The 27,599-nt window shown below is 46.3% G+C and overlaps 1 protein-coding gene across 2 annotated transcripts; it reads left to right on the top strand.

The window, feature by feature from the left end:
- Nucleotides 1–1,030: 1,030 nt before the first annotated feature.
- On the top strand, nucleotides 1,031–26,425 carry Top3b (DNA topoisomerase III beta). Of its 2 annotated transcripts, none has more exons than XM_076867198.1 (18): nucleotides 1,031–1,101; nucleotides 8,166–8,344; nucleotides 9,476–9,607; nucleotides 11,505–11,611; nucleotides 12,253–12,327; nucleotides 13,709–13,905; nucleotides 14,582–14,738; nucleotides 15,724–15,837; nucleotides 17,566–17,656; nucleotides 19,357–19,511; nucleotides 19,640–19,745; nucleotides 20,414–20,560; nucleotides 20,684–20,857; nucleotides 22,632–22,760; nucleotides 23,322–23,471; nucleotides 23,904–24,004; nucleotides 24,662–24,863; nucleotides 25,878–26,425. In XM_076867198.1, the coding sequence occupies exons 2-18, from the start codon at nucleotides 8,275–8,277 to the stop codon at nucleotides 26,357–26,359; spliced, it is 2,589 nt and encodes an 862-aa protein (XP_076723313.1). In that variant the 5' UTR covers nucleotides 1,031–1,101; nucleotides 8,166–8,274; the 3' UTR covers nucleotides 26,360–26,425. The 2 variants fall into 2 exon arrangements, with proteins under 2 accessions (XP_076723313.1, XP_076723321.1); XM_076867206.1 differs by having other exon boundaries at nucleotides 1,058–1,101; nucleotides 8,245–8,344.
- The last annotated feature ends 1,174 nt before the right edge of the window (nucleotides 26,426–27,599 follow it).

Raw genomic sequence — 27,599 nt, 5'->3', positions numbered from 1 at the left:
CCACTGGTCCCAAAGCCCACCTTTTCCTGCCACATTCTACCCCCTTTCAGTTACCACTCAGTTAATTCCTATCAGGGGATTGGGTTAAGACTCTCACAACCCAATCATTTCTCCTCCAAACATTCTTGCATTGTCTCACACATGAGCTTTTGAGGGGACACCTCACATCCAAACCATAACACCTGCCAAGGAGTAGATTTGTAATCAGGAGTCCTGTTTTGAAAGTGAAATCTAACTGAGACTCTTAATTTGTGGCCTTTCTCAACCTTAATTTGCTAATAGAAATGTTCTTTTTCCATTTTTCGAGAATGGTATTCCAGTAAAGACAGTTTAGGAAAAGTGTCTACAGGAGACCAAGGAAATGTGTATGTGGTATTATTTAAAAGGTATCCAAAGCCAGATATCCAGCTGCTTGGGAGGCTAAGGCTAAGCTACTTGGGAAGGATCATTTGAGCCCATGAGTTTGAGGTCACCCTGAATAACACAGTGAAAGCAGTCTAAAAAATAAAAATAAAAATATGTATTATATATTCAAATAAAGTCATGAAATTATTTTAAACCTTCCATAATCCTAATGCTCTAACACAAAAAAAATTTTTGATTCATATTCCAGATATAACAACACATTCTGCAATGTTTATAGCATTGAAAGAAGCCTGTTGTTCACAGATCTGTAGTTTTTTATTTTAATTAAAAGCATATATGTTTTCCTGCGTGTTTTCATAATCGTTGCAATGCTAATTGTAATTATTTTCTCTCTGGCCAGGGAATAATCTAGAAGGAAGGCTTGGGGATTGCTTACGGACTGTAGAGAGGAAGGGTCATGCCTAAGGCTTAGGGACCGCCCCCGAACGGTAAGAAACACAGGGCTCAGTAGAGAAAGTCTGGGATCCCAGCCTATTGCAAATTAAAAGAGCAACTCCGGGACCCGCTCCCGGAACGCACAAGTTTCGGTACTCGCGAACACGGACGTGCGGGCATCGGAAGATATACAGTGATACCCCAGACCCGGCGACTCCCGAAGCGGCCGGACCGGAAGTAGGGGTGGCCGGTGGCGCCCCGGGAGCTGCGGCCAGAGCAAGAGCCGCGATAGGGCTACCGGTGAGCGGTGGGCGGCGATCGCCGTGGCGGGCTGCGCAGGGAAGCGGAAAGCTTGGGAATTTTTTGTTTCCTGAGTGCTAGCTGAGCGCACACCTCGGGCTGGGGCGCGGACTTGGGAGAGGGTCCCGGGCGGGCTCTACCTTCTCTCCTCTTTTTTCGCTGTCGGTGATCCTTTTCCCGAGCTTGCTGTGGGAGTTCAGGGAAGTGGTGTGGGTCAGCGCGTAGCCCCCTTGTCTGAAGGGAGGACGCGCTGCGATTAGTACTCTTCTTCACCAAACCCTCTCACAACTCTTTGAGGTGAGGTCTGTTTCCCATGTCTCAGAGATAGGGAAACAGGCTCCGGGAGGCAGTGTGACCGTCAGAGGTCCAGGTCCGTGCAGTCTGCACACTTAGCCTTTTGGGCCCTGGCTCGGTCTTGAGGGTACCCTGGCTCTCAGACGCGATCTCGGTAATCGAGGGAGCAAACTTTTGTGAATAAATTACTTAGAATCCAGGGACAGTAATTTCTTACAGAGGTGAAAGGGAAAATGATGGCCTTGTCTTGCCTGTGTCCCTCTCGCCTTTGGGAACAGGGTTGTGAGAAACCAGCTCATCTTGGACTTGATGGCCAGAGAGCACTGGGATCCCTTTACCGAGGTCAACTGATGATAGTCTGACTTGTTCTGAACTTAAGTTTACTCGTGGTTTTAAAAGTTACAATGCCTGTCTTTTATATTGTTGGTAGACTAAATAGTGTTTATAGTTATGGAATATTTAGTGCAATGGAAGAGCTTAAGAAACGTAGATTTCTTTTCCTGATTTAGTAGGTATGTGCTAAAGTTGCTGAAATGGGAAATCCTAGACTCTCAATTCTGTTAGATCTCCACTCTCACTCCCGAGCTAAAATCCACTGGTTCATAAACACATGGAAAGAAATTTCTGTGTTTAGTATCTTCTAAAGGACACATACCAGTGATGGTATTGCTGGTGAGAGTTGACAGGGTACTAACAAACTAACCTGCTACTCTTATTAATTCACCTCAGTCCTACTGTACAATCCTAGTTCAGGTGTTTGCTATCAACCACCCGGTTAAGCACTTGCTTGTCTCTTTCTGGAATAATACAAATTTCAGGCTTAGAGCTTTGATGGTCAATAAGATTGAATTGATATACCATGTAGGTATATCATAAAGAACCTATTTCTGGCCATTTTTATATACTTAAGCCTTTTAAAAAGTAAAAACTAGAATGAGTAATGATGTTTGTAAGGCAAAAGTGTGAAGATGATGTTTAAGTTTGCAAACCATTGCTCTCAGATTTTCTCTTTGGTTTCCATGAGAGATGTCCCATAATGGGAAACTAGAGAGGCCCCAAGATTAATCACAGAAAATTAATCACCATTAAGACTGCAGAAGTATAATTAAAGAAAAGTGTACTGGACTGAAAGTAAAGAGGCAGGCCCAACTTGACACTATTCCCAGGTGAACTTTGGTAAATCACTCTATCTGAGACTTAGTTGGTTCTTCTTTGCTATAGTTGTACCATATGACCACCAAGGACCCTTACCCCAGAAGTCCATGATTCCATCCCCTTAAAGGAAGCAGTGTTGTTGTGTTTGTTTTTTTTTTTTCAACAAAATAGTGACACTAAGAATGTTACGAAGTCCTCATATAGTACTTAAGTTTAAAATGTTGAACTAGAACTTGTATTTCTTTAATGCCAAAGCTACAGAAGACAGATGAATATCAAACACAAATAGCAATTACACTTTCTGCCAGGTGGACAAGCAGTCTGAAATCACATGCCTTTGTGCATACTGCCCAATTTTATCCCTTTTGCTAGGTAAATGAGGTATTCCCCTTTAAGATGCTGAGGAAAAATGTTTCTCTCTGAAGGGACTTCTCAAACTGTTAATTATGTATTGAAAACCTAGGATCTTATGTGGAAAGAGAAGTAGTAGGGAGGCGAAATTTCTGGAACTTTGACACCATAGGAATAAAAGAACATTAAGAAGCAGAAGGGTTTACAATGCTCTTAAAATCAGTTTTTTAAATTTAGAGATGCAGCATTTTTATTATTCATTTTACAGGTAAAATTACTGCTTTATATATTCAGTCATATATATTTTCTTACCATCTAATACTTATCATTAAAATGAACAAGACAAAACCCCTACTCTCTTGGCACATACTTTTGTTCTAGGGGCTACAAAACAAGAACCAAATAAATAAATGGAAACCATATCAGGTTTAGTTAACACTATAGGGAAGTAAAACAGGGCTGCTGTTGTATTTCAGGATCCTCATAGAAGCAGGACAAGATTAAAGGTTTAGAGTGCAGGTTCTAGAGACAAACTAATCCCTAGAGACAAACTAATCCAGGTTCAAATCCAAGTCCTGCAACTGGGTTTCTAGTCTCTGTCCCTACATTCCCACTGTAGGACAACAGTACAATGGCAAGACTGCCTAGTACCTGGCATATTGTCACTACACCATAACTGCTGGCTACTCTAACAGAAATGAAAAAGTCTGAAGGAATGTTTTAGGACCAAACGTTTTTCTGTTTTGGAATAGACTGGGAACAGTCTCCCTTTGCTGCCAGTTTTCCCTTCTGGCTTCTGACTTCTCTGGGTGGGAAAAGGGGAGTCTTTGGGTCTCTTAAACCTCACTCTGAGCTTCAGCCTTTGCTAGAACCAAAACTCCCCCAGAGCAGAGAGCAGAGCTACAGTTGTTCATTCATTTATTCATCCACCAAACATTCGGTGTGCACGGGATGCCAGAAATATAGCAGCAAATGACTCAGTCTATGGGAGAAATACTGCAACACCAGGTGCAGTTTTCAGTAGGGGAGAGGCAGGGGATCAGAGCATTAGTCCCAGGGACTAATGGGGAAAGGTGACCTAGGTGGAGGCCTGAAGGCAAAAACAGCCATAATTACAGGGTGGGGGTTACAGCAGGGCAGTGAGAGATTGGTAGGATATCAGCTGGTGAGCTCACCTGCGAACTGCCAAGGTCATCACTCCCAGAGATCTTGAATTCTACCCCTCGCAGAGGATTGTATATTTAGGAGGAACATCCAAGTACTTAATTGAAGGGACCAAATTAAATTGTTTTTTTATTTGGGGAAACTTTCTCATGAATACTCTTAGCTTCATTTTTGTCCTACAGTAAGGGCCAGAATTGACAGCCCAGGTCAATCCTTGGACCACTTCTCCTGGGCATTATTAGGAAACAGACCCCGTTAGTGAAGGGGGTTTTGTCAACATCTTTTTGTCTTTCAGTTTTCTGATTTTATTTTATTTCTTCTTTACTTTTAAATTTATTATCTTTGTTATTTTTGACCGGTCACATACATCCATGGCATCAAATGCAAAAGGTACAGAAGGGATGGTAGCCAGAAAACAGGCCCTCAGCACTAACATCCCACTCAGAGCAACTGCTTCTGAGTTCTACCCAGACACATCTGCTCTTTGTAAACGAGTAAAGCACATGCATGCTCACGTGTGTTTGACCCCAGATGGCAGCACTCTTTACACACCAGTTAAATGCCTACCTTTCTTTTAAAAATATATATATATTTATTTTTTAGTTGTATTTGGGCACAATACATTGATTTTATTTACTTATTTTTATGTGGTACTGAGAATCGAATCCAGGGCCTCAGAAGTGTTAGGCGACCGCTCTACCACTGAGCCACAACCCAGCCCAAATGCCTACCTTTCTTGATGAAATTTGTCTGTAATCTGATTCACTTTTATGTTTAGCAAGCAGATTGATTCCTTTTTAACTTCTGTGGGTATTCCATTGTATAGATATGTCATACTTACTTAACCAATTCCCTGTTAACATACTCTAGGTCATTTCTAAACTCTCATGAATGATAATGCTGCAGAGAATTCCTCAAGTGGTGTGTTTTGTCATAGGTGGTGCCATGTCCACCTTTATTAGTCACTCCACCCCAGTCCTATCCTGCCTCTCAGGAACTCCCATGAGCAGTCTTCAGTAGTGCCCACCACTTACTTCTGTCACTTCTTTCCTGGCAGCTTCACCCTTCACCCACTTCAGGCCCCTTTCCCTCCCCGAGTCAACTTTTCACTGCCAAGCTCCTGAGTAATTCCCATTCAAGCATTTCTGCCCCCTGAGAATTTTATTCCTCTGACTCCCTCTCTACCCTAATGCCTCATTTCCTACAGTTCTTGGAGGCCACTGAGTGTAGGCTGTGTGGAACCTTCCCATCCCCTTATCTCTCTCATCATCCTTCTTGGAATCAAGTCTGTCATCATGATCACATCCCTCAAACCCTGGCATGTCTTTGCCTCATACTCATTTGGAAGATCCTGTCTAAATCCCAGGCTCCCCTTCTAGGAGCCTACCCCAGCACTACCACCTATCTTTTTTTGGCTTCCTCCTCCACTAACAGATGACTGACTGGACTCCTCCTCCTCTCCATGGTCTTAGCTGCCTGCTGCCTGAGCCCTTCATCCACCCCAGCATCACTCCAGCAATTCCCTACTCTCGATTGCATCTCCTCTCTTTCCTTCTCTCCTGAAGTACATCAGTGTACAAACATGCTGATATGTTGTTCATCTTCAAATGGAAAAAGTACAACATCCGCTCCCCTTTTCTCAGCTTTCTTGAGCTTACACTGCTCAGCTTTTGCCTCTGTCATTCAACAATCAGGGAACCCTGATAGCTCCCATCAGGGTTACTGGCGTCATTCAAATTATCATACCCCATGGTCAGGTCTCTGCTGCCACATTGCACAGCCTGTCTTTGACATGTCAATGGCTCCCCCCTGAAATGCTTTTTCTCTTGGCTTTTGGGGCCCCACCTCTTCTACCACAGTCTGCTAGCTCCTCCTCATCTCCCTGACCCCCATCCTGGGCTCCTTCCATGCACCAAAATTTCTCACAACTGCTGCCTTCTCCACAGTCACTTTGGCTATCTAGTTAATGGAACACATTTAACACACCTGAAATGCTGCTCCTGAGTTCCAGCCCTGACCTGCTCCCTCCTGGGTATTTCCCCCACTCTTCCTTTAGTTGTATGAACCAAAAACCTGGGAGTCATCCTTGCTCTTCCCCATATCATGTCCTGCCCATCTCAGTCTTTAACAGACTGACTCCTCTCCCCCACCACCACCAGGGCCCACTCCCTTCTGCATGGCAAACAGAGTCCCTTTTTACACTTGAGGTCAGATCATCCCATTCCTGTGCAAACCTTCCTCTTGCTTTCAGCTCCCCCAGAGCAAACCCAACTCCTCAGCCCACTGATCTCCTCATTAACCCCCTAATTCTCCACCAAGCCATCTCTCTTAAGGCCTTGTCCTTCTGTCTGAACTGTTCTCCAGATGCCACCCAGTCCCCTCCCAACTATGAACTCCTCAGCCCTGCTATGTGAGCTCCAGGACAGGACCTGGTGTTGCTCCATACCATATTCCCTGCACTAAAACTAGGCTAAGCTTATAGTAGGTGCTCAGTAAAAAACTGAAATAATTGAATTCTCTCCTAGAAGTGGAATTGCTGAGGCTGTGCACTTGTAATTTTCAAAAGTATTGTCAAATCACTTCATATAGATGTCAATTCAATTTTACTTCCCCCATTACCCCTGTGGATTGCATGCTTGGACTTTGGGTCTTTGTTAATGAGATAAGTACAGACTCATTTTAGCTGTAATTTTCTTTGTTGAATGTTTGGACATCATTTCATATTACTAAGTTCATGTTATCTTCTGGTATTTTTCTGGGTTAATTTTTTACTTAAATCTTGCTGGCTCTGTTATCTGTTTTGGTGGAGGTTAAGAAGTAGAAGTGTGATTTTATATTTTTTTCTCCAGATGGTTATCCAATTGTCTCAATACAGGTCTTTGTGGTTTTTTTTTTTTTTTAATAAAATGTTATACATACAATAAAAATACAGAAAGGGAGCTGGGAATAGAGCTCCCCAGTATGCATGAAACCCTGGATTCAATCCCCAGCACTGCAAAAAAAAAAAAAAAAAAGATAGTAATGGGTTTGTATGAGGTTTTTTTCTTCTCAGCAGCAGTTGTTAAGTGATGTAGGAGGCCCAGAAAGCTGTAGCAAATGCCAACAGTGTTTCCTCTTGGGGAGATGAGGCAGTAACTGACAATGGCACTATGTGCAGTGGGCTGAGATAGAGACCTAGCCCAAGAGACATTGGACACAGGAGGAAGTCATTCATCCTGCTAGTGGGTGCTAGGAGAACTCCGTAAAGAAAAGTTCAGTGAGGTGGGGGTAATAGAGCACTGCTTATCATGGGTTAAATCTCTAGTACTAAAAAATAAAGAAGAAAAAAAATAAATAAATAAAGAAGAGTTTACTTTGAGCTGGGCCTGCAGTTAGCCAAGCTGCATTCTCCAGGTTTGATGGATGTTGCCAGGCAAGAAAGTAGGCTTCAAATGGATTTTTTTTTTTTTTTTTTTTTTTACTTTAAATGATGGTATTCAATTTAATTTGGCCGGAGGATGGCCTGCAAAGCAACAGGTAGAGTAAGGTAGGTAGTTATGAAGGGCTTTCTGAGCTCCTCTGGGGACTGGACCAATGGGCCTCAGACCCAATTGTAGGACCTAGGGAGCACTGGCCGACCATATGCATTCTGTAAAGCATCCCATGGTAACCCAGTGCTGAGCCGAGATGGCTATGCCACTCAGCCTGGGAGCAAACAGAATTGATGTGCAGGAAAGGCTGTGATTGTTCCTCTCCCCTCCAAGAGATGAATCCACTGACAAATGAAAGAGCTAGCCCAGGGGGAAGAGCCGGGCACCACACTGCCCCAGCCTCTGAATCCAGGTCTGTATACCCCAGCTTCTTCCTAGGCACAGATTTAGTGACAAAATTGATCTGATATCATTCAGGTCACCTCATCTTCCCCCAAATGAAGCCAAATTCCCACTTCAGTTGACCTGGGCATTATCTATATGCCAAATGCCTTCCAGTTTCCCTAATTTTTCTTTCTCTTGTCTTGGGTTTTTTGTTTGTTTTGTTTTGTTTTTAAGTGAATTTTCTTGTTAGTTACATAGTTCCCTTGAAAGAATTGCTATTTCTTGAGTTTCTTTTCTTCTCCTTAGGCATTAGCATTGACAATTGCCACAGAAGAGCAATTTCTGAACTTTTGCATTACTGTTGTTCTGAACCTGGGGTGTTTAGGGCTGAGGACCCTGACAGCCCTGAGCCAAAATGAAGACTGTTCTCATGGTTGCAGAGAAGCCATCCCTGGCACAGTCCATCGCCAAAATCCTTTCTCGAGGTAGGAAAGACCAACATTAATTTTCTTTATTGCTTTGGTCTGTAAGCATTATTCAGAATGTTTCTCTTTTTTCCAAAGTGTGATTCTACCTCTGTCAGGGTAGATTTGGTTCAGATCAGAAGGCATTAATGAAGCATCTGGATAGTAGTCACCCTGGATGTGTTTACTTCCACATCTGGTGTGTACCAGGGTTGGGACTCTTAAGAAAGAAAAAGACATAGTTCACAGTCAGGTGGAAAGTGCAGTCGTTGTTAGAGTTCTGAGCCAGTCAGGGGCATTGGACACAAGTAGTAAACTGGAAGGAGGTACACAAGACAGCCAGGACACCCTCCCATATCTGTGTTTGACAAGACTATGCCATGGCCATTGTCATCTCTGGAAATTCACCAATGCCTCATATCCTTTGCACTTCACATCATTCAAGAGGAGCCTATGGGGGAGCCTTGACCATGGGCCAAGTTCCAGTTTTCCTGAGACCAGGGAACTAGAAAGATAACGTCTGCCTCTCATGCCTACCTCTGAACACACTTGGGTGGCTGCCTGGTGGAGTGCCATTTCCCTTCCTTCTTTTAATTCCCTCTAAATATGAAGGATATTTGGATGCTGGGTACCCAGCAGTGGCAGGAATCTACCCTTGATCCAGCAGTTTAGGAAAGAAGAGGTCATAGTACACCTGAGCATTTGTAGTCTAAAAGGGTTCAAGAAATGGCATCTCACCCTCAGAGGCTGAGAAAGTTGGCCTGCAGAACCATCAATAGACAGGATGAAAAAGACAATATAGAATTTGATAATTTGACCTAATCCCTGGTGAACTTAAAGTTCAAATATAGTAAGGCAAAAATCAAATTGAAAAGTGGAAACAGAAATGCAGATAAAAAGCCCGAGAGGGTCTGCCTCTTGCTCCCAGTCAATGAGTTCTGTGTTGTGAGTGCATTGTACTAGGTCATTTACAGATGCTATTGTCTCTGAGTATTATTAAATCTCCCAGTACCAAATTACCCACAATGGCCTAAAGAATATTAAAACTGACCTCTCTGGGGAAGGAGGACTCTGGCCTTCCAAGAGATGACATCTGGGCCCAGGGTCTTCATAGTATCCACAGCTCTATCTATCTCTGCTTCTTCTTTTCAGGAAACATGGCCTCACACAAAGGGCTGAATGGGGCCTGCTCAGTCCATGAATACACAGGAACCTTTGCTGGCCAACCAGTCCGCTTCAAGATGACATCTGTCTGTGGTCATGTGATGACCCTGGATTTCCTGGGTGAGCACCCCCACCCACCTTCATCCTGTTGAGGGGAGCCCGGCACAGCACTACTAAAGGTCCAGTTACAGCCTACATCCAGAGGTCATGGACTAGTGACTAGGGGCCACTAAGTGAGATGCCCAGAACTCAGGCTGTAGAGCTCAGCATCTCAGAGTTCCTGTCCCAGTAGTTCCCTTTAGGCATTATATGCCCTATACACCTTCCTGTGCAGATGAGGTGGTGATATCTATCTCATGAAGTGCCTGGCCCTTGCACATGTTTGAGAGAGGGCTGCTGCTCCTGCTGAGTTGACTATTATCTGTTGGTCATTGGGTGACTGCCATTGTCTTGTATCATTACTGTTATCCATTTCCTTGATAAGGCCAGAATTAGTGACCACCTGGGTCTATGTGCAGAACCATGTGGTTAACATAAGTCCAACCCAAGCTCTGACCTGCCATATTAGTCTATTTTATACAACAACAGAATGCATGAGGTAAGCTAACTTTCTAAAGAAAAGAAGTTTATTTAATTCAATAGTTTTGGAGGCTGAAAGTCCAAACAGCATAGTGCCAGTTCTAGCAAAGACATCATGGCATATCACAGTGTCATATGCAAGAGGAAAAGATCACATGGTAAAGCAGGAAACCAGAGAAAGATTTAGGGTCAGGCTTGTTCTTATAACAACTTGCTACCTTAATCCTTTCTGACAGCAGTGCCCTAAGTGACCTAAAGATTTCTCATTAGGCCCAGCCTCTTAAAAGTTTTATACCTCCAATACTGCCACACTAGGAATCAAGCTTCTAGCACATGAACCCTTGGGGGACTCTCAGACCATATTCAAACCATAGCTTCTGTACTATGCCATCAGCTGGAGTAGGGCAATGATTAGATATCTCTGAGTTGCCATTTCTCTTTCTCTCTCTTTCTCTCTCTCTCTCTCTTTCCCTCCCTCCCTCCCTCCCTCCCTCTCTCTCCTCTCTCCTTCTCCCTCTCACCCTGCCTTTTTTTTTGGCCAGGGAACAAACCCAGGTTTGCTAAGCAAGCGCTGCACCACTGAGCTACTTCCTCAGACTAAGTTGCCATTTCTCATTTGTGAAATGTACAACAATATCCTCCTCCCATTCCCAAGATGGACTCATTGTTATGTGATAGTGAAGGTATCAAAAGCACTAAAGCCTCAGTAGTTTTTCTTGTTCCATGACCATACCAATAATAACAAAGGTGATGAAGTGGTGTAGCCAAGCTTTGGGGCCCCAGGCTTTATTCTTCAAAAGGCACATAGAGAGCAAGGATTAGAACTCCATCTGACCATGTACTCCCAAGGCAGCAAGAATGGGGCCTAAAATAAAGCCAGAAGTCCAAGCTTGCAAGAGCCAGACCATAGGTAGAGAAGTAGGTGGAGGTACCATACATGAGGCCAAGAGAGGTTGACCTTCCATAGGGAACAACTGGGCCCCTGTTGTATACCCTATGAAATGCTGTGTGGTGGGAAAGGTTTACAAAATCCTTTGATTTTGAAGAGAAGATGACACATGAGTTCAGGTCCCTGGCAAAGTGAACCAACCCAGAAATGGTGCTTTCTACTACAGGGAAAATACCAGAAGAAAGGCTAGAATATCAACCCTGCTGAGAGTTTGCTTGTTTGGTTCCCAAGGGTGGCCAGGTCAGGTTATCATCAGCTTAACAGCCCAGGGGAAGGAAGGCCTGGTGGGTGGGGTTACCCAAAGACCTGAATCCACATATCAGCCCTGCTGCCTCTGACTGTCAAGTGACCTCGGGCCAGTCTTCATCCAAGCCTCCTCCTCTTCATTAATGAGAAGAGACTGTCTCCCTGGAGTTATGAAAGTTGTGGAGGCCAAGCCTTTGTGAGCTGTGCAGTGTGACTCAGTTTCACCGTGACTGTGGTTTGTAGGAAAGTACAACAAGTGGGACAAGGTGGACCCTGCAGAGCTGTTCAGCCAAGCTCCAACAGAGAAGAAGGAAGCTAATCCCAAGCTGAACATGGTGAAGTTCTTGCAGGTATGTACAGGGACAGGAACTCACCAGGTGACTCCAGCTGTCTTTGCCTGCCATTAGTTGAGTCCTCATCCTCATCTTCATCTTAGACACAGAAACCTTTGCTGGCTGCCCTGGGCCTGCCTTTCTGCCCTTTCTGTAGGCATCTCCTGCTGGCCCACAAGGCACCTTCAGGCCTTGTTGCCCCATCCTAGTCATTCCTATCACTCAATCCTGAAGAGCAGACATTCTGCTTTTGGTTTAGTTGAGGTTTTTTCCCTCCAATATTAAAATAAATACATATTTATTTTGGAAATTATAGATGAGCAGAAAGAATAAAAATTATTTCTAACCACATGACCCATGACAACCACCATTACTAATTAGGGTTATTTCATTTCAGGACTTTTAACATTTCAATTTTGGGGATAAAGACCATATTGTAATTATCATTTTTTGATCCAAAAAACAACCCTTCTGAGATAAATTCTTTTCTGAGAAGCTGAGCCAGCCTCACTGTAGCCAGCTCCTTGCTCAGCTTAGGCATTAGTCCTCATAACCAAGACTCAGCCCCCAGGGCCCAGGCTCTACCTGTTGTCCCCAGAGGGGAGTATCACAGGGCCTGGGCCTATGACAGATGCATGTTAATGTGTGCTTTTGGACAGGTGGAGGGCAGAGGCTGCGATTACATTGTGCTATGGCTAGACTGTGACAAGGAAGGGGAGAACATTTGCTTTGAGGTAAGTATGGTGCCCACTTTGGTTCACTTTTAACTTTTCCAATAATCTAACACCCTCAGTCCCATTATTCCTGAAGCTGAAGTAAGGGGTTATCTACAGCAGCTTTAAAATGCCTTCCCCATCCTTTATTTGGGAAATTCTAGAAAAACTTTAAAATGAATAGACCCTAGTGTTACTTTGCTTTCTAATGACTCATGGTAGGAACTAGCTTAAAAGGGGGCAGAATTATCTAGGGAGATGCAGATTTCAAAATGTAGTAAGTTAGTTTTCAGGGTCCCAGACCCAGCTCAGTGCCTTGGGACCTTCAGTTGATGTGATTGATCACCTCAGCACCACACACCTTTCTGAGACCTCATTCTTCTCATCTCCCACTTTTACACATCCTCTGCTTCATTCAGAATGCCCTTCCACCTCCCAGTCACCCCCAGTCACACAGCCCTCCCTGTAGAGAGGGAGGGCTTCCCTCTCTTCCCATGTATCCCTTTCTTGTGTTTACTTAAGTCATAGTACCCTCATGCTTATTATAACTGCCAGTCTCACTCATGTCTCTCAGGCTGTAGCTCCATACAAGTCACCCTGTGTCCCTGTACCCTCAGTTTTCACCTATGGTCTGATATGCCTTAGGGTTCAGGAGATGATTCCAGTGAGATGGGATGCTCAGGGCACCTGGCATTCTAGTGCAGTACCCTCAGCCAACCCAATTGCATACTCCCTTCTTAGATATCCTTCTATCCCCTCCCCACCCACTTCCAGGGACCTTTGCATCTGGGGGTGGAGAATGATAGCAGCTCATTAGCTTTCTTACTTCAGAAATAAAACCACTTCTCCCCAATAAGGACACTCCCATCACTCTGCATAGCCTTCATAGTACATCTCAACTCTAGGACCTGCTGTGCCCAATCCCCACCCACAAGCTGAACCCACCTGTGATCTTGCCACTTTTGCCCATTTCCTCTTCCTTCCTTTTTCTTTCCCCATCTTTCCTCCAGTCATCTGAAAGTTTCACTTATCCTTCTAAGCACACTCTCCTCCAGGAAGAGGGGAAACAGATCAAGTGGAGTAGATTTGGTGTCCCTTGTATGCTTGGCAGTAGCATTTACTAACTGGGAGCAGAAGACAAGAAAGGTGGCAGTTGCAGGGTAATAGTAAGTAGGGGAGTGTCCAGGCATATTTATAGTTGGAAGGAAAGGGAGCCATGTGGTGAAGGTTTTGTGGAGAGACCAAAGCTTCTGAAAAGGCAGAGAGATGGAGAAGGGTTTGGCAGGGGTGAAAGAAGGTGTCCCACACAAAAGGTTCAGCACTGGAAAGAGCCAGGCCCAACTGCAGAGGTGTGAAGGTAGATAGCCTGGGGACAATCACAGCCAGGCCTCCTTCCCCCCAGGTCCTTGATGCTGTTCTGCCTGTCATGAATAAAGCCCACAGCAATGAGAAGACCGTGTTCCGGGCTAGGTTCAGCTCCATTACTGACACAGACATCTGTAACGCCATGGCCCGTCTGGGTGAGCCAGACCACAATGAGGCACTCTCAGTGGATGCCCGCCAGGAACTGGACCTGCGTATTGGCTGTGCTTTCACCAGGTGCTGTCCCCCACCCAGACATACACATGTGCTTTGGGCCCAAGCATACCCCTTCCCTCCCTTTACCCTAGGTAACTGCCTTTGCTGGTCCCCATCTGCAACCGCAGGGCCTCTTGGAGCCCAGATCAGCAACAGGAAATTTTCACATTTTAAAAATCTTGAAGAAAGGTCTGGGGTTGTGGCTCAGTGGAGAGCACTTGCCTGGCACATGTGAGGCACTGGGTTTGATCCTCAGCACCACATAAAAATGAATAAATAAAATAAGGTATTGTGTCCATCTACATCAAAAAAAAAAAAAAAAAAAAAAAAAAACCTTGAAGAAAATTACATATATGGCTGGCATACTCATTACACAAACTGCCACTTGATAAACAGAGGGTATCCTTACTCAAGAGTCCTAAGAAGAATGCAATGGATGGATAGAGTATAATAGAAGGACCCCTCACCCAAAATAATAGGAGACTCCCTGAGTCTCACTCACTTGTCCATCATATGCACACATGATTCCTGCATGACACACTCTGTTACACTGACTTCAAACTAATAGCAGCTTACTTGTACCACTTCCCAACATACACCCCAAGCCCCAGGCTAGACTCACACAGGGGTTTAATGATAATGTCTTAAATGAATTCTTAATCAACTGTCTTTCTCTTTACCCCACCACTCCCCCTAGGTTCCAGACAAAATATTTCCAAGGGAAATACGGTGATTTAGATAGCTCTCTCATCTCCTTTGGGCCATGTCAGACTCCTACCCTGGGATTTTGCGTGGAGAGACATGATAAAATTCAGTCCTTCAAACCAGAGACCTACTGGGTGCTGCAGGCCAAGGTATTTTTCCCCCCTTCTGTATTCCTTTTCTGTTGTTCCAGGTTTGGTGAGTGGATTCTCAGAGTTTTCCTCCACCACCACCATTTTTATTATCCTACAGTCCCCTGGCTAAGGACACAAATGTGAATAGCTATAAATGAGAATGGTTTTCTGTGCCCCAGAAAAGAGGTTCCCTGCCTTCATGGGGGTAGTGGGGCTGGGTTGGACTTGAATATATTGAATTTGGATAAGTAAGAATGAATTTCACTCTAGTGGTACAGGGTGAAGTCAACCCCCTAAGGGACCAGCAACTGTGGTGGTCAGATTCAAGAACTGGATTGAGGCCGTGGGCTTTCAAACTTTTTGAAAGTGCTTAGAACTTTTCTTTGAATAAAAGCCTCTTTGAGCTTGATTTAAAGCATAACAAAGCTGAGCGCAGTGGCACACACCTGTAATCCAAGTGGCTTGGGACGCTGAGGCTGGAAGATTGCAAGTTCATAGCCAGCTTCAGCAAAAGCGAGGCACTAAGCAACTCAGTGAGACCCTGTCTCTAAACAAAATACAAAATAGGGCTTGGGATATGTCTCAGTGGTCGAGTGCCTTTGAGTTCAATCTCCAGTACCCAAAAAAAAAAGCATAGCAGAGTTGTTCTGATTGACACAGGGCTGGTGATCTTTGGTACAGGCATACCTAGACACCTAGACTAGCCAGGCATTGGGGCTAGGCAGGGATAGAGTGAGAGGTAAAGGCTCAGACACTTCTTAATTAGACATCAGCCTGAATTCCAGGCCACCCTCTTGAGACCACCCACCCAGTTGCTGGCAGGGGAGTAGGGAGGATTAGATGCCAGCCTGCATATCTATCTGTAAGCTAAACAACTACAGTTAGGAGAAATCAGAGTGGAGACCATTTTGCTCCCATACAAAGACCAACTTCCCCTGATTCCCTTCCCTGAGAAAGCTCACCTGGATACTTCTTGCCTGTTCACTTTTTGTCCTTTCTACAGGTTAACACAGATAAAGACAAATCTCTCCTTTTGGACTGGGACCGAGTGAGAGTATTTGACAGGGAGATTGCACAAATGTTTTTAAACATGACAAAACTGGAGAAGGAAGCTCAGGTATGCCTCCTACTCCCATATTTGCCTTTTGTGGATGTAGAACTCCAGAAAACTCTGGCCAGGGGCTGTGGTTATAGCTCAGTGGTAGAGTGCTTGCCTGGCATGTGTGGGGCACTGGGTTCAATCCTCAGCACCATATTGAAGTAAATAAATAAGATAGAGGTATTGTGTCCATCTACAGCTAAAAAATTTTTTTAAAAGAAAGAGAAAAAAGAAACCTCTGGCCAGAGGAACAGTCTATAACCATGGGTCACATTTTTCTTCCCCTTTCTGAAACAGATATCTTTTTGGAAAGAGGAATAGTTACTCACACATACACTCCTAAGATACTTCTGCCAGTGTGGTAGCTCCAAAGTTCTGAGTATCTACTCCCTACCAGACACTACACACACCTGTGGCCCTGCCAGACCTCTTAATTCTCCCCTTTCCACCATACATAACTGATCTCCTTTGTCAGGACTTCATTTCACACAGATGTCCCTTTTTTATGATATTGAAAGCTAACAACTATAGAGGGACCTATGTGCACATGGACACACTTGCCCAAGATCATTCAGCTAGTAGGATATAAATCTGGGATCCTCAGTCAACTTTCACAACTCTGTAGAGTTGTATTTCTTACTTATAGTTGGATGGATGGATGGATGGATGGATGGATGGATGGATGGATAGATAGATAGATAGATAGATAGATAGATAGATAGACAGACAGATAGATAGAGAGAAAGAAAGAAAGACACACTGCTTGGCTGTTAGGAAGAGCAGCCTGGCAAGGGGCTGGCTACATGAAGTGGGGGAAAGTCACTGCCATCACAGCAGATCAATGCCCTGCAGCTCCGATAACTCCCAAAGTCAGTGAAATACAACTTGGCTTTCTTCAGTTGCCTTCTTCTTGTCTTTCTTAAGGTTTCCTTGCATGCCATTTTGCCCAGGCTTCTGTTGTCTCAGATTTCTTAGACTTCTTTTAGAGCTGTTCCATGCCTGTAGCACCAATGACATTCCTACGGAGACGCCATCTCCACCTCCAGGTCTCACCCTGAGTGACCCTAGTCTCCTTTGCTACACATAAACAATTGGCGTCAGCATTAGCACCCACATTTGTCAGTCTAGAATTCAGAATGTGCCACCCTAGCCAGTCTACAAGGGATTGGCAAGGGCAAAGGGCAGAGTTTGAGTTGTTCTGGTTGTATTTGCAGAAGACAAAACAAAGAATCATCTCTTCCAACAAGTGTGTGGTCCAGAGGTGGGAAGTTGTAGCTCACCAACCAAGCACAACCCACTGATGTTTCCATTTAACCTGCATGGCCTTTTACAAAAAATCACATAACATTATGGACTTGCAGCTTCCCTTGAAAAATTAGAAAATTTTGTAGCAGTGCTTGTGGCCCAGTCAGCAATTCCCATGCACAGCAAACAACAGCCACTGTCCCTAGGACAGACCCGTGTACCATCCCGTAACATTGGTCTCTATGGGATTTGTACTTGCTGTCCCTTACCCTGACTCCTCCCCATACCTCCAAGTTTTCTCTTTTTCTAGAAAAGAATTTTCATTATTTTTCCTTTCCCGGTCCTGAATATTCAATCCAGTCTTCAGACTACTGGAAAGAGTGAAATCAGAAGCAGGAAGACCAAATGAATGAAACCAAATCCATTGCCCACACATCTGGATTCCCTCTGTTATGGGCTCTTCTCCCTTCCAAAAATTACTCAAAATGTCCCTTCTTTTAGGTGGAGACCACAAGTAAGAAAGAAAAGGCCAAGCAGAGGCCACTGGCCCTGAACACTGTGGAAATGCTGCGTGTGGCTAGCTCTGCTCTGGGTATGTGGGGGCCAATTTCATTTCTCTTTAAGTTCCAGAGTAGAAATAAGTCAATGAAAATGAGAGAATAGTGTCTCATAGTATTCAGTGATTCAGTAGTTGCTATCAGGATAAAACACATGGAGGCTACCTTCGGTGCAGGGTCCTGGGTCAGCAGAGTCCCTCAGAGGCCTTATACTCTGGAGATCCAGCTCCAGAGCCAAACTCTGGTCCAAACTCAACTTAACCACTTCCTTTCTTATCCCAAGCCTCAGTTTCTTATCCCCTGAGAAAAATGGAGCAACAATATTACCTGTGTCTTTGGTTTGCTGTAAAGACTAAATTATGGGAAATAGCATCTTTTAAAATAGCAATGATAATGTTGGCCACTACTTGAGAGGAACAGCCTAACATTAGAATTCTCAAGCAGCTTCACTAGCACAAGGGAGAGGCCTCAGCCAACTAGAAATAGATGTAAACTTCATCTCTGAGCTTCCTACTCAATCATAAAGGGGTTGGGCTGGAAACCTGGCAGTTTCTAACAGCTAGCAGTCTCTAGGCTTTGGTGGCCCAGCCATGGGGAGCCATGGGCTATGTCCTTGCGGATCAGTGCCTCCAGAGTCCCAGGAGGACAGTGGTATCATTAAGTGATCATTAGCTGAGTGCTGGCCTCTGTTGGTCAGGGAGCAGCAGGATGAACCCTACCTCAGTATATTGAGAAGGATAAAACACCACAAAGGCTCAGAACTGTGATTGTGTTCTTTGTTATCATAGTAGGCTCAATAGCCACTATGGTTATAGCCCTATAGCTATATGGGTATAAGAGAGGTGCTCCATCATCACCATAGCCATGAGTAACATGCATGTGATACTGTTACAGAGCTAGGCTTTCTGGGAAACTGAAGCCTCATAAAGATATCCCCCCCTTTAAGCCCCATTCTTGTGATCAAATTAGAAATATTAAAGACATATTACTGAGAATAACAGGGATGAGTTTATTGAAGGGATAGGAAAAGGGAAAGGAGACACTCTCAGGGGAGAAAGTGGGTCCTCTCAGAGAGGAGGACAGTATGCCTCTCCTGCACTCCAGTTTTGTTTTGTTTTTAAATTTTTTTTTTGTAATTGTAGATGGACAGAATGCCTTTATTATATTTATTTTTATGTGGTGCTAAGGATCAAACCCAGTGCCTTGTATGTGCTAAGCAAGTACTCTTCTACTGAGCTATAGTCCCAGCCCCTGCACTCCAGTTTTATTGGGATCCCAGAGAAGTTTCTAGAAAGTCTCACTCAGGTCTACCTCTTGACTTTTGACTGATAGCAGGATGACATCAAACTTTCAAGTCTCCACTGCCATGACAACTCTAGGTTACCTTGGCCCATGCTGACCAGTTCTAATTGTATTCTTAACCATAAATTCTTACAGATTTTATGGTTAATAGGAATTATCCTTATCTCCCTGAGTTTTGGGGTGTAGTCTGTTTAAAGGGTCACAAAAGTTTCCCTTCTTCCTTCAGCATAACTGGAGTTCCTCTTATCAACATTACTTCAGGCCTGTATTTCTCCTGCAGATAACAGGTAGTTTGCTGAGGAATGTAAGATATCCTGTCCACTTAAGCCAGACAGGGCTACAGGTAAATTTCTTCTTGGACAATAAAGCATGTGAAGGTCAGCACACTGGCTATCCCCACATTCCAGGCTCCTGAGTCTCCTGTCTCTCACAGGCATGGGACCACAGCATGCCATGCAAACAGCTGAGCGGCTGTATACACAGGGTTACATCAGCTACCCACGGACAGAGACCACCCACTATCCTGAGAACTTTGACCTGAAGGGTTCTCTGCGGCAGCAGGCCAACCACCCCTACTGGGCAGACACGGTAAGTGGAGTGGACCTTGCTTTTGCTCACTCAGGTCTCAGAACAGGCTCAGGCACTTTGGTCAAACCCAGGACTAGTAGGAGGCAGCCATGCCCAGAGTCAGTTCCACTCTGTGCTCTCTTCCTCAGGTGAAGCGATTGTTATCAGAAGGTATCAACCGCCCACGGAAAGGCCACGATGCTGGAGATCATCCTCCTATTACACCCATGAGGTCTGCCACAGAAGCAGAATTAGGTATCAGATGCCCCGCCCACTTCCCCACACACTTCTCAAGCTTCCGGCGGGGCAGGGAAAAGGGCAAGACACCATAGCTACACAGCACCATTACACAGAGCCGGGCCCTATTGGTAATATGCTCCTCTTTCCCTGGCTTGGTGAGGGGTTCACCTGAAAACTTTGCTTCATTACCATGGACTGAGGTTAGTAGTGAAGTTGTGGCAACTGATCAGGGAGAAGTCAGTGGGCAGACAACATCAGAGGAAATGAGATGAGATCCAGGCAGAGAGTGACAGGGCTCAATGATGGGCTGCACCTCCTACATGGATCTCATGCCAGGAAAAGGCAGATGGGGAAGAGAAAACAGTCCAAGTGGAAACAGGAGCTACTACACACACTGGAGTTTGAAGTGAGGTGGCATGTCACTAGACAGTAGGACAGGCTGGAGCCTAAAGAGCAGCCCCAGAGAAGCAGGTAGAGGCTGTGTAGAGAGGTGGGAGCCATGGCTATGAAGATACCACTAAGCATAGGAGACTGGCTTTCCCTTGCTGTGTGTTTTCCTTCCTTCTTTTTTGGACTTTGGAGCAGGCCATTCCTGGCATCCACGCCAAGGCTGGAGGGAAAGTGCTAGGGGTCCTTAAAACCTGGCCAGACCACCAGAGTGACTGACTGTGGGCCTTTTGCAGGGGGTGATGCATGGCGGCTCTATGAGTATATCACCAGGCACTTCATTGCCACCGTTAGCCATGACTGCAAGTACCTCCAGAGCACCATCTCCTTCAGGATTGGTCCTGAGCTCTTTACCTGCTCAGGGAAGACTGTCATCTCACCAGGTAAAACTGTGAGTCCTAGGAATCCTCCTTCACAGATTTTGGATCCAGAGATGGTAGGCCTAGGGTCTGAGGCCTGGGTTGCCCAGGATGGGGACCCTAAATGGTGGTGTTGTCTCTCTTTAGGCTTCACAGAGATTATGCCCTGGCAGAGCGTGCCCCTGGAAGAGAGCCTACCCACCTGCCAGAGGGGTGATACCTTTGCTGTGGGTGAGGTAAAGATGCTGGAGAAACAGACAAGCCCACCTGATTACCTTACTGAGGCTGAGCTCATCACACTCATGGAGAAGCATGGCATCGGTGGGTGCATCTACCCAGTTACTAGACCCAGGGTTCCCTTCCCCAGGACTGGGGCCAAAAGGATATACCAGCAAAGCTGCCCAGTAACCCCTACACACCCAGCCCAGCACCAATCTGTGGACCAGTATCTGATAACTGGTGGCACCCTGTAGAATGGTTGATCCTGGCAGATCCACAGTGGGAAGCAACTCACAACACTGTCACATCAGGACCTAGCCTTCTTTGTGACGGCCAGGATACATTCTCATGCACTGTGGGGTCATGTACTAACTAGCACACACAGCACTGGGAGTTGACCCACAATGCCAAAAGATTCATAAGTCAGATCAGCAGCCTCCCAAGTCTACATAGCTGATCATGCCTTTCCTGGAATCAGGTTCTGGTCTTGCTTCTCTTAGGGGCCTGGGGCACCTGTGGTAAGTCCCAATGGAGCAGCCCTCAGCCTGCTATGGAGTATGGGTGCTGCTCCCCAAGTACTCTTAGCTCCTTCCCATTAACAGAACGGCCCCTCTCTGGCTTAGGAACCCTTTTCAAGTCATGACTTCTAGCAGCCATACATGAAAAAGGGATCTGGACCCAGTGACTAAAACAAGCTACATTTGTTACAGCAAAGAGGGCTTTTAGGTGACCTTCAAAACAGGAAAGTGGGCAAGGGTAGCCTTGTTGGTGGAGGCCCACAGGGCTGTGTAAAAAGTGTCTGATCAAGCCCACTGTATGCCCAGCAGCATACACCTGTAATCCCAGCTACTCTGGAGGCTGAGGTAGGAGGATCCCAAGTTTGAGGCCAGCCTGGGCAGTTTAGCAAGACCCTATCTCAAAACAAAATTTTTTAAAGGGCTAAGGGTATAACTCAGTGGTAAAGCATTTGCCTAGCATACATGAGGACCTGAATTCAGTCCCCAGTACTGTCAAAAGGAAAATGGGCCTGGGAGCCTGAGCAGAGCTGCCACTCAAGGCTACGGCAAGAACATACTGGGGATTCAGAGCCCCACGTGGGCACAGAACCACTCCTGTCCTAATCCACAGGGTCTGTGAGCTCTGAGACTTCAGCATGCTTCTTAGACTCCAGGTACCCATTTCTTCATATGGAAAATTCTCCTTCATTGAGTTGCCTGTCACCCACTAGCACTGGCAGGTGTGCCGTCAGCATGAATTTTCTTTTTCCTTCTCTTGACCAACACACACCACACTCAGAATGCCTTACTTTCAGCCGCCTTCTCTACCAAGTAGGGTCCTCAAGGCTGAGGGAGTTACATCCCTGGACCTGGGAACTTGCCTTGGGGATCATGAAGAATTCTAGAAAGATGGAGAAAGTGGGAGATAGGAAATGGGTAAAACCAGCTGGGTTCAACAGTGAACTTGTAAGCTCCCCTTGGAAGGTACTGGGGCTCTTCCTCCAGGAAAGGTTGCTTGCTACAGTTTCCAGGTAATAGAAGCCAAGGAGGTTACATTTAATGGTTGCAGAGTAAATTCTGTGACCTTGACAGAGTCACTTAACCTCTCTGAGCCTCTGTCCTCAATTATAAAGCTAAAATAAGTACCCTATGAGTGGTTGTCCTTGGATTCACAAGACAAAATAGGAAAGGCACTTAGTGTGGTGCCCAGCCCCATGTAGAGGGAACCACAGGCATGCAGTCCTCCCTCCTGTTGGTGGTTGGGAGGCACTGAGATGGAGGGTCCCAACAACTGGTGGGGATAAAGCTCAAGTGCACAGTCCAGTGGGTACTGTTGGCTGCAGGCTAAGGAAAACCCAGGGCCTTACTATGTGTTTTAGGGACTGATGCCAGCATCCCTGTGCACATCAACAATATCTGTCAGCGCAACTATGTCACTGTGGAGAGTGGCCGCCGACTCAAGCCCACCAACCTTGGCATTGTCCTGGTGCATGGCTACTATAAGATTGGTGAGTCCCCTGGTCCTGTATCCTAGAGCCTGTGGACTCCCCAGCTTCTCCCTGAGTGGTGACTCTGCTGTCTCCTCAAGATGGGTCCTGGCCCTGCATTGAGCCCCTACCCCCTCATGTACTCCCCCAACTCCCACTGCAGGAGTGCTGCCCAGGACCTACAGGCATGCTTGAAAGATCTAAAATGGAAAGTAAGGGGCTCTTTTCCACAGACAAGCCCTTGGATAGGTGTGGGGTCCTCGCTAAGGAACCCATCAGCTCTCTCCTGTAGAGATGTCCTAGGCCTCTGGGATTGCAGAACCACAGCACAGATGTGGCCTGAGGACAGCCATATCTGTAATATGATCCTAGACAAGATGTTCTCACCCACTCTGCAATATTTCCCTGTGGGAAATTGGGAAAGGCCTATGGGTATAGGAATCAGCCTGGTGCCATCAAACTGGCTGAACAGCCCAGGGAGAGACCAGGAGGCAAGCTGGATTTGGAGGGACAAGCAGGCAGTGGGGGTGGCAGGGCCTTGGGTACAAGTGCTTGTAGCAGTTTCCAACCATCTGCTCACAGATGCAGAGCTTGTGCTTCCCACCATCCGAAGTGCTGTGGAGAAGCAGTTGAACCTGATTGCCCAAGGCAAGGCCGACTACCGCCAGGTCCTAGGCCACACCTTGGATGTCTTCAAGAGGAAGTTCCACTACTTTGTTGACTCCATCGCTGGTAAGCTCCACCTTTTCCCTGCCCCCGCCACCAGAGGATACCCACCATCACCACCACCAATCAGGGCTGGCAGTACTCAGAGAACTGAGGGCACCCATATGAGGCCCATTACCAGATCTGAACTCCAGGCCTCTGCAGGCTAAGGAAATGATGCCTCCTCACTGGTTATTATTGAGATTAAATAGCAGATGGATTAACAACACACACATTGACAGGAACACACACACCTGACAAATGGGGCTACTGCTCTGCCATTCCATCACCGACAGAAGAAACCCTACCACCTGCAAGGATGTGTTCACACTAAGGACCTCAACCATGTGTGGTAACCCCCACTCCAGCCCACCCATTTACACCAAGCCACATACTGGAGGGTAGGCTGCCAGAGACTAGAAAGGATGTGACTCTGTCCTATACTATGCTTGCTTTCAGGTATGGATGAGTTGATGGAGGTGTCTTTTTCACCCCTGGCAGCCACAGGCAAGCCCCTCTCACGCTGCGGGAAGTGTCACCGGTTCATGAAGTACATCCAAGTAAGTAGGGTTGAGGAGCTGTGACTGCCCTTCCTGCCCATAGCACCCTTCTGCACTAATTCAGGCAAATCATGTCACTTCTTAGGCCTCTGCTTTATCATTAGTCATACAGAAATAATGTATTTTGCTTTGGGTTTCACACAGAATAATTGAAAGACATAAGTCAGTACCAACAAATACCTCCAATGTCCCCCAGACCCCATAAACCCATCAGCCATTAAGCCATGCGAACACACATTGTCCATTATTTCCTAACACATGTTTCTTGCTATCATGGGTGGGTATTAACCTACATGCCAGGACTTTTTTTTTTTAGTTGTAGATGGACAATACCTTTATTTTTTAAAATTTATTTTTATATGGTGCTGAGAATTAAACCCAGTGCCTCACGCATGCTAGGCAAGCACTCTTCCACTGAGCTACAACTGTAGCCCTATGCCAGGACTTTAGAACTACCTTCATTCGTGTGTGGAATGTACTAAGGCTTATGGTTTTTGGCTGAAGGTCCTTGATGACAATGTATTATATTCTATATTAACATGTTATGTATTCTATATTACGTACTTGTTGTGTATTCTATATTTTGAGAGAAAGGAGGGCGGGCAGGAAAGTCAATGGCCCTGGAAGCCCTTGTATTCCCTCTTGGCATTGCTGTAGGCCAAGCCAAGCCGCTTGCACTGCTCCCACTGTGATGAGACCTACACCCTCCCTCAGAATGGCACCATCAAACTCTACAAGGAACTGCGGTGCCCACTGGATGACTTCGAGCTGGTTCTGTGGTCATCAGGTTCCCGGGGCAAGAGCTACCCACTATGTCCCTACTGTTACAACCACCCACCCTTCCGAGACATGAAGAAAGGTGAGTAAAGCACCCCAAGTCCTGGCTACCCTTTGTCCCCACTGGGTAGCTATAGTCTCTTTTTAGCACCAGTCCCAGCCTCATCACACCAGGCTCCAAGGAGATCCCTCACCCCAGCCCTTCCCACACTGACTGGTGCTAAGATGGAAGATCTGGAGTATATCTGGGGCACTGCTCAGCCACCAGTCAGTCTATCTGCCACTCTGCCTGAGTGGGCAGGCTACTCTATGCTGCTTGGTCACTGGGGATCTGGGCAAGGGGTGAGCTATGATTCCTCCTGGGCTGGGGGAATGAGAATCTGCAGCATATGGAGGCCACTTAGCAAGCAATACCCACTGCTATACTCTGTTCTCATACACTTGTTACTAGAAAAAGGAGAGCATGCATCCAGGCAGGGTAGAGAGAACTGAGTCAAGAGTCAGAGGGGACCCAGAAACCATCACACTCACCCATGCTGTGTTCTTTACATCCTGCACAGCCTCTCAGGTGTCACCATCCCCTACTACAGACTAGGAACCAGTGGGAGTGAGACGTCTACCCATGTTAACCTGGGGATCTGGAAGGAGCCCTCACAGACTCATCCAGATTCATCCCCACCTGCATCCAGACTGCTAGAGTAATGAGGCCCCATCTTATCCCTCCGGCTGTCCAAAAGACAGTCCTATGTGGCCCAGTGATACAAGGACCACATGGAGTTGCCAGTGATGAGCTGTGAAAGCAAAGAGAAGGTTAGGGATGGATTTGGCTAGGATCTGCCAAAAAGACACTGGGCTGGAGGGCCTTCAAGATTGAGGAGCTTTTAAATAAGCAGAAAACAGGGAGTGATGGCAGCTGGGAAAATTCAGGAATCCAGGATCTATAAAAGCAAGATTGCCCCCATGAGCAAGATCAAAAGGAGCACTTTGTGCCAGGACAAGGGGTCCAGGAATTTGAGACACTGAGAGCAGGCCCAGAGGGCTGTAGGGATAGGTGAGCACAGCAGAGGTGCATCACAAGCTTCCCCTCTACCCACAGGCATGGGCTGCAATGAGTGCACACACCCCACCTGCCAGCACTCACTGAGCATGTTGGGCATCGGCCAGTGTGTAGAGTGTGAGAGTGGGGTCCTGGTACTGGACCCCACCTCAGGCCCTAAGTGGAAAGTGGCCTGCAACAAGTGCAACGTGGTAGCTCACTGCTTTGAGAACGCCCACCGTGTTCGAGTGTCTGCCGACACCTGCAATACCTGCGAGGCTGCCCTGCTCGACGTGGACTTCAACAAAGCCAAGTCCCCACTCCCAGGCGATGAGACACAGCACACAGGCTGTGTCTTCTGCGACCCCATATTCCAGGAGCTGGTGGAGCTGAAGCATGCAGCCTCTTGCCACCCCATGCACCGAGGCGGGCCTGGGAGGAGGCAGGGCCGAGGGCGGGGCAGGGGCCGGCGACCCCCAGGGAAGCCCAATCCCAAGCGTCCAAAGGACAAGATGTCAGCCCTGGCTGCCTACTTTGTATGACATCCCCATCCTCCCTTACCCAGACTCCAGTCACTGAAACCATTAAAATGCATTTTGCCTTCTCCAGAGCAAGAGGCCTGGGGCCTTTTGCTGTTGCAGCGACATCAGAGGATTACTGTGCCCTAGGAACCAGTGGGGCTTCCTTCCTCTCCCCACACCTACCTCTTCCTCTTATGTATGCCAAAGTGTTCCCCACTTTGCCCCTACCCTGGCTGTGCCTCCAAGACTGGAGCTGCAGAGAATAGACCCAGTCGGAATTCACATCCCATCTCAGTATATGTATAATAAGCTATGCACAAGTATATGTATAATAAGCTATGTACACAAGCAGGAGATAGCCTGATGCCATGAAGAAGATGAGATCAACAACCCATCAGTCCTGCAGGTGTCCTAGGCAAAAGGCTTGATGGAGCAGGCAGGCCTAATAGACATCCTCTCTGGGCCTAGCTCACAAATCCCCTTGGCCTTGGCTCCAGCCCCCACACACTTATATGCTTGTGACTCCCAAGTTCAGCACATTTTTTGTGTGACTCCACCAGCTTCTTGGGGCCTGTTCTGATTCCTGTTCATTCTGATAATGAGCCTTTGTTGTCTCAGAAGCAACTGGGCACTCCATTGAAACTAATTGCATACCAGGCTTAAAAAATACCCTGCAAGTCACAGTACCTCGTGGCAGACAGGTGTGGGCTTCAGGCCAGACAGCTCTCTTGACTGTGGCTCCTTCCTGTGCTCTCCTGTCCAGCCACAAGGAGGGGCTCCTATATTAGTTTTGTTGTGTGGGGAAACCTTCCACCCTCTTGATTATGCCTCACCATGTAATAGCAAAAACTTAGCCTAAATGGCTTTCCAGACTAATCTGGAATATTTGTTCAAGGGACAGGCCAGAAATGCTTCCCATGTGAACCACCTTCCTCTGTAGTAGATTCATAGTCATACTAGAATAGATAAGACTGAAAAAACTCTTTAAGAACCCATAGTTCAACCAGGCACAGGTGGCACATGCCTGTAACCCAGCTACTCAGGAGGTTGAGACAGGATGATCACTAGTTTCAGGTCTGCTTCCACAATCTAATGAGAACCTATTTCAAAATTCAAAAGAGGTGGGGGTACTAGGGATATACCTTAGTGGTAGCATGCCCCTGGGTTCAATCCCCTGTACTAAAAGAAAAAAAAAAAAATCCATAGTTTGCTCAACAGTCCACATAGTCACAACCCCTACTGGGACACCTCCACCCCAGGC

Source organism: Callospermophilus lateralis, chromosome 1 (assembly GCF_048772815.1).
Source record: "Callospermophilus lateralis isolate mCalLat2 chromosome 1, mCalLat2.hap1, whole genome shotgun sequence".
NCBI lineage: Eukaryota > Metazoa > Chordata > Mammalia > Rodentia > Sciuridae > Callospermophilus > Callospermophilus lateralis.
The sequence above is the reverse complement of the archived record's forward strand: the minus strand, read 5'-3'. Positions and strand labels throughout refer to the sequence as shown.

Excerpts from the sequence above, each read along its gene's own strand:
- Top3b (XM_076867198.1), top strand. The coding sequence starts at position 8,275 with ATGAAGACTGTTCTCATGGTTGCAGAGAAGCCATCCCTGGCACAGTCC. Across the intron at positions 9,608-11,504 it reads GATGACCCTGGATTTCCTGG|GAAAGTACAACAAGTGGGAC; the intron begins GTGAGCACCCCC and ends TGTGGTTTGTAG. Across the intron at positions 17,657-19,356 it reads TGTGGCTAGCTCTGCTCTGG|GCATGGGACCACAGCATGCC; the intron begins GTATGTGGGGGC and ends TGTCTCTCACAG.